The sequence below is a fragment of the Sardina pilchardus genome, chromosome 16 (assembly GCF_963854185.1).
Source record: "Sardina pilchardus chromosome 16, fSarPil1.1, whole genome shotgun sequence".
NCBI classification, from domain to species: Eukaryota; Metazoa; Chordata; class Actinopteri; order Clupeiformes; family Clupeidae; genus Sardina; species Sardina pilchardus.
The window spans coordinates 27,412,548-27,418,420 of record NC_085009.1 but is presented as its reverse complement, the minus strand read 5'-3'; the positions used below and the strand labels follow the sequence as shown (position 1 = coordinate 27,418,420).

The window sequence follows — 5,873 nt, the reverse complement described above, 5'->3', positions numbered from 1 at the left end:
GACTGTTAAATTCCAGCCATGCTCTGCGGAGCACCCGCCCCTAGTGCACATATTCACTAGTGCAATACAGTTTCCACTTCCCTCTGAACTGACCTTACTTGCACATGCACTTTTATATTTTTTATTTATCTATTTATTGATACTGCACTTTGGCACTCAATGTTGCTTTTATACTTAGTGCATTGTGTTAGTTTTTCTTTTTACTATTATTCTATGGTTTTATACCGGGTCCTGAGTACTAATTTCGAACCACAAACATGTAAATGTGAACTGGTACGACAATAGCAATTCCTTGAATCCTTGATCCTTGAATCCTACATGCCCACTAACTTTTACCTCAGTGTTTGGATGTCCCACCCATGACACACACCCACACACTGTAGACATGCATCATACTGCACAAATTAAACCACAGAGCTGATCATTATGGGATACTGAAATGTCTAACCTCAGTGTCTCCAGTGCACAGTTTGGGTTACCCAGTCCATTACACAATTCTTGGACACCATTATCTCCAATACTGTTGTCATTGAGGTCCAGATTTTTCAGTTTTGAAGACGCTTTGGTGAGGACAGATGCCAGACCTGCACAACTCCTCTCAGTGAGCCCACAACTGTTGAGCCTTAAGGGGAAAACATTCCAATAGTTAACAGACTCTCTAGAAAAGACTTTGATACCATAAGTGTGTAAGTGTTGCTTCTACTATCACTCCATCAACCAGACCCTGTGTATCACTCCATAAAATCATACTTAATATCAATGTATATATGATACAATACACTCACACGTCCACACACACACACACACACACACACACACACACTTCTGCCCATAAGCAGTGTTGGTCATCTTACTTTAAAAATGTAATTAGTTACCGTTACAAATTACTTCTGCCAAAAAGTAATTGAGTTAGTAACTCAGTTACCACACTGTAAAATTAATTAGTTACTCAGCAAAGTAACTGACGTTAATTTGTATGTTATATAACATCTTTAACGTCATACATATTTATTATAGCCTAACTGATTGAAGAATAAAACCAATTATTCGGTACAATTAGTGGGTGGAAGTCAGAACGTGCGCATGGCATCCGCCCACCCAGCCCAGGCCCGGGGTGGCTATCGGGAGATGCGGGAGGATTCCCGGTGGACCGTTAACGTTTTGGGCCGGTCTGATTATTGTGAGCTTAAATATATTGTTTCTGACGATTTGTTGCGCTCTCGTGGCACTTCAGCAGCCAGGGCTGCGCGGTCGCGGCCGCCCCTTACTCGCAGTTTCCCAAATATTAACAAAGTAGCACTCACAAAACTGTTCAGAAGTCGCAGCAAGTCTATATTTGTAATCTACAGGAGTAAATGAACAACCCCTTCTCCAGTTGAACGGCCCTGACGAAATGTAGGCTATGCAGCAGAGACGTTAGGCTAATGATTCATTTTACTGTAAGGTAACCGCCGATATCAGAAGCCCTCAAAAATAAAATAGGCTATCTTTAAAATGTATAGGGTCCTCCTTTGAAAATAACGTTCAGTTTCAGTGAAGTAGCCCTGTCAAGAAACTATAGAAATCCGACAGACAGAGAAAGTGCACATTTACTTGTCACTATTATGCCTATAAGCTATCGTGGGAAGTTCGCTACGTGCAAATTAAATGGCTTGGATTTGGTGAGTAGCCTATTCAAGTTTTTTTCCCCCTCCTTAAGTTGGAAGTGTGCCTTTAATGAAATTATTTCCATATTCCACTCTGATGTAGGCTACAGTATCTTGGTCGCTATGCCTAGTCTGTCAAGGGTGATTAGGCTAATATACATTTATATATAGCTCAGGGGAGGGTATTCCATGATCCTATCCAGTGAACTCGCTTCATTCAGCCAAATTGTAGTAACGCGACGCTTTAAATTCTCAGTAACGATAACGGCGTTTCAACGATGAGAAAAGTAATTAATTAGAATACTTCGTTACTGACAAAGTAGCGCCGTTAGTAACGGCGTTATACTTAAACGCCGTTACTACCAACACTGCCCATAAGTATCTATCTATCTATCTAATATCAATGTATATATGATACAATACACTCACACATCCACACACACACACACACACACACACACACACACACACACACACACACACACACTTCTGCCCATAACTATTTCTATCCTACTCACAGAGCCTTTTGGGAATCCTCCACTACTGGCAGCAGCCTTAGGAGACATTCATCAGACCTGCTGTACTTCTTCAAATCGAACACATCCAGCTTTTCTTCTGATGTCAGAAGCACAAACACAAGCGCTAACCATTGTGCGGATGAGAGTTTGGCTGCAGAAAGTGTCCCTGCACTCAGGAAGCTCTGGACCTCCTCCACTAAGGAGTGATCATTGACTTCATTCAGACAGTGGAAGAGGTTGAGAACTCTTTCTGTTGATGTTATCTCCTTGATCTTTGTCTTTATGTAGCTGACAATTTCTTCTTTGCTTTCATGTTGTACTTCCTTTATTAGGCCTCTCAAGGGTCTCTGGTTGGATTCCAGAGAGAGGCCAAGAAGGAAACGGAGGAACAGATCAAAGCGCCCATCTTCATATTCCAAAGCTTTGTCCACAGCACTCTTCTGTAAGGTGGTCATGGGATTGCCTGCTGTTTGCCATTTCAGAAGCTGAGACGCTGCTCTGGGGGGTTGCTGTGGGGACATGAGATCTTTCCCCTCATTTATTAGCATCAGGATCACATACAAAGCTGCAAGGTACTCCTGGATGCTCAGATGCACAAAGCAGTACAACTTTTCCTGATAAAGGCCTGACTCTTCCTTAAAGATCTGGGTGCAGATGCCACAGTGTACTGCTGCCTCTCTGACATCGATACCACTCTCTCTCAGGTCTTCCTCATAAAAGATCAGGTTGCCATTCTTCAGCTGCTCGTAAGCCAACTTTCCAAGAGCAAGGAGACTAGCCTCATTCCACTGTGGATCAGTGTCATAAACTCCTTCAAACTTCAGACCCCTCTGCTTGGTTTGGAAAACAAGGAAATATGTGTACATCTCTGTCAAAGTCTGTGGAACTTGCTTACCTCCTTCGGACTTAAGAAGAAATTCAATAACATTGGCAGCAATCCAGCAAAACACTGGTATGTGGCACATAATGTGGAGGCTTCTTGATGATTTTATGTGAGTGATAACTTTGTTGGCAAGATCCTGATCACTGATCCTCTTCCTGAAGTACTCCTCCTTCTGTGGGTCACTGAACCCTTGTACTTCTGTGACCCGGTCAACACACTCAGGAGGGATTTGATTGGCTGCTGCTGGTCGAGAGGTGATCCAAAGCAGAGCAGAGGGAAGCACATTACCCTTGATGAGATTTGTCAGGAGAACATCCAATGAAGTGACCTTTGTCACTTCAGTCAAGATTTCATTTTTCTGAAAGTCTAGTCCGAGTCGACATTCATCCAGGCCATCAACGATGAACAACACTTTGTACTTATTCTGGTTGGGAAAAGTCAACTGCTTAATTTCTGAGAAAAAGTTGTGGAGAAGATTGATCAAAGATAATTGCTTTCCTTTCATGTTGTTCAGCTCCCGAATAGACAGCGGAAATATGAAGTGGATATCCTGGCTTTCTTTCCCCTCAGCCCAGTCCAGGATGTACTTCTGAATTGACACAGTTTTGCCAATGCCAGCTACTCCCTTCGTAATGACACTTCTGATTGGTTTGTCTTGGCCAAGTAGGGGCTGAAAGATGTCTCTGCATTTGATTGGTGTCTCTTGTCCAGCTGGTCTCTTGGATTTGGACTCAATCTGCCTGACTTCATGCTCCTCATTTACTTTCCCACTTCCTCCATCTGTGATGTAGACCTCTGTGTAGATCTTTTCTAGCAGAGCAGAGCTCCCTTGCTTGGGTATGCCTTCAAATAAACTCTGGTACTTGCTCTGGAGATTTCTCTTCAGCTCAGCTTGACAAACAACATCCTGCTCATCTAATTCACAGACAAAAACATAATGTCAGTTAATCCTTCTCACATTAACAAAAATGCAATTAATAAATCTTGCGAGGCAAACTACCAGGGATACATATTTTAGTTTCTCTATGGAAGCATATTGATGAAAACCATAGCAAATGCAAATGAATGATCTCTTCTTACTTTCTTGCAGTTTGTCAGCAATATTATTCTTTTTCATGTTCCTCAGGAAGTGCAGTGCCATCTTAAGAGTCCCTTCTCTGGCATCACTCTCATCCTGCTTTTTACCCTCAAAGTGTTCTTGGTAATCTGGACTCACAATCTTCTTGAATCTCTTCAGCTCATTCTTCACAAAGGTGATGATCTTCTCCTCAAGCGTCTGGTGTACATATATCTGGTTATACTTTGCATTACAATACCCAGGTGTTCAATAAGACCATATTATGATTGTTCTGTATTGTAAAATGAAAACAGTGTATATCAGTGCAGCCTGATATAGCTGCATCCAAACCTGGAATATCTGCTTGAGGTCCTCCTGGGCAAACTGGTCACTGATGGCATCTGCGCTGCATCTTTCCATTTGGCCACTGAACATTTAAAGCATACCAAACCACAAATTCATTTCCATCAGTTGTGCATGCATGTCTTGCTGGGCAATGGTTCTTCTGCCACTGGAGTCTATACTGTAGCAGTTGTATGAATGTGTCAAAACTAAACTTGCACAAGGTTGCACAGCAATATGTTATCGGGCTAGTAATTGCCCATGTCAAATATTATTGAGTCTTTTGTAGTAATATCTTCACATGGTCCTGCCTTGGGACCTTCAAACAACTTATGTCAACCTAACTCAGCATTTTGAGTTTAGTCCAGGTCATATATTTTAATCCATTTTCTCCAACTGCACTACATGTAATCTTCAAATCAAGCTCAGAAATAGAGCTGGTTTGATCTGCATTGAGCTCAATGGGCATCAAACAGGCTAATAGGCTAACTAAAAAAAAAAAAAACATGGCAATCTCTAGGTATGGTCATGGGTATGTGGTGATGTGGGGCTATATTAATTCCAAAGGTCAAAGGAAACTTATCAGGAGGCATAGAATCCTGGATCCATGAAATGGCTGGCTTTTAAAAATAAAAAATGCCCTTATGGGACTTTAACATAGGGGTCAAATACTTATTCCTATTTTAAGGAAGAAAAGGAAGAAAATGTATGTATTTACAATACATTCTTAATTCACAAAGAAAACGGGTGTCCTTAATGGTTGGATTTTTACTCTTTTTTAATGTAAGGCATTAATATCAATTTCCAAAATATTTCATATTTTATATTCCTCTTTTTAGTAAACTTTAGCATGGGTCAAAATACTTACAGTATTCTCCCCACTGCATGTGTTACAGCAGGAAAATGACAAATGTCGATCCATTGTTTACTGTTTGATTCCATTAGACCTGTGAACGTGTCAATCATCTAGTCACAGAGTACTGATTCTATAAGCCTGTTTCATGGACTTACACTGATCCATCTGTGACATCATCATGTTTGAAGAGTATGAAGCGATCATCTGACTGGTCACTCTTCATGGACACACACGTGGGCACAGGTGATGGAGGCCTCTCATGATGGAGTGAGCTGTAAAAACAACAACAAAAAAATACTAAAATGAGCGCACAATCTCTCGATACACAAATATTTGAAATGACACCTCCTGGGCTCCGTAGAGTACTGATTCTATGATGGAGGCCTCTCATGATGGAATGAGCTGCTGCATCAACAAATAGGCTATCAGATTATCCTGTAAATGTATCAACAGCGAATAGTAAAGTGAATCATGACATTGAGGGTATTCATTTCCAGAGAACTTCCTTAGTTGTGCATTGTTCGCACCCAAGATTAACTCTGACACACTCATGCTTGCATGGTATTCATAA

General features: G+C 41.2%; 1 protein-coding gene across 1 annotated transcript in view; it reads right to left on the bottom strand.

Annotated features, from left to right (window-relative positions):
- The window catches only part of LOC134059628 (NACHT, LRR and PYD domains-containing protein 12-like), an 11,981-nt gene extending 6,412 nt beyond the window's left edge, over positions 1-5,569 (bottom strand). Inside the window, exons 1-5 of the mRNA XM_062516069.1 lie at positions 5,458-5,569; positions 4,456-4,531; positions 4,128-4,323; positions 2,165-3,962; positions 449-622 (exon numbers count right to left, since the gene is read on the bottom strand). Coding sequence (XP_062372053.1) covers positions 449-622; positions 2,165-3,962; positions 4,128-4,323; positions 4,456-4,531; positions 5,458-5,525 — 2,312 coding nt within the window. The 5' untranslated portion in view covers positions 5,526-5,569. The remainder of the gene's footprint in view (positions 1-448; positions 623-2,164; positions 3,963-4,127; positions 4,324-4,455; positions 4,532-5,457) is intronic.
- Between the last annotated feature and the right edge of the window lie 304 nt (positions 5,570-5,873).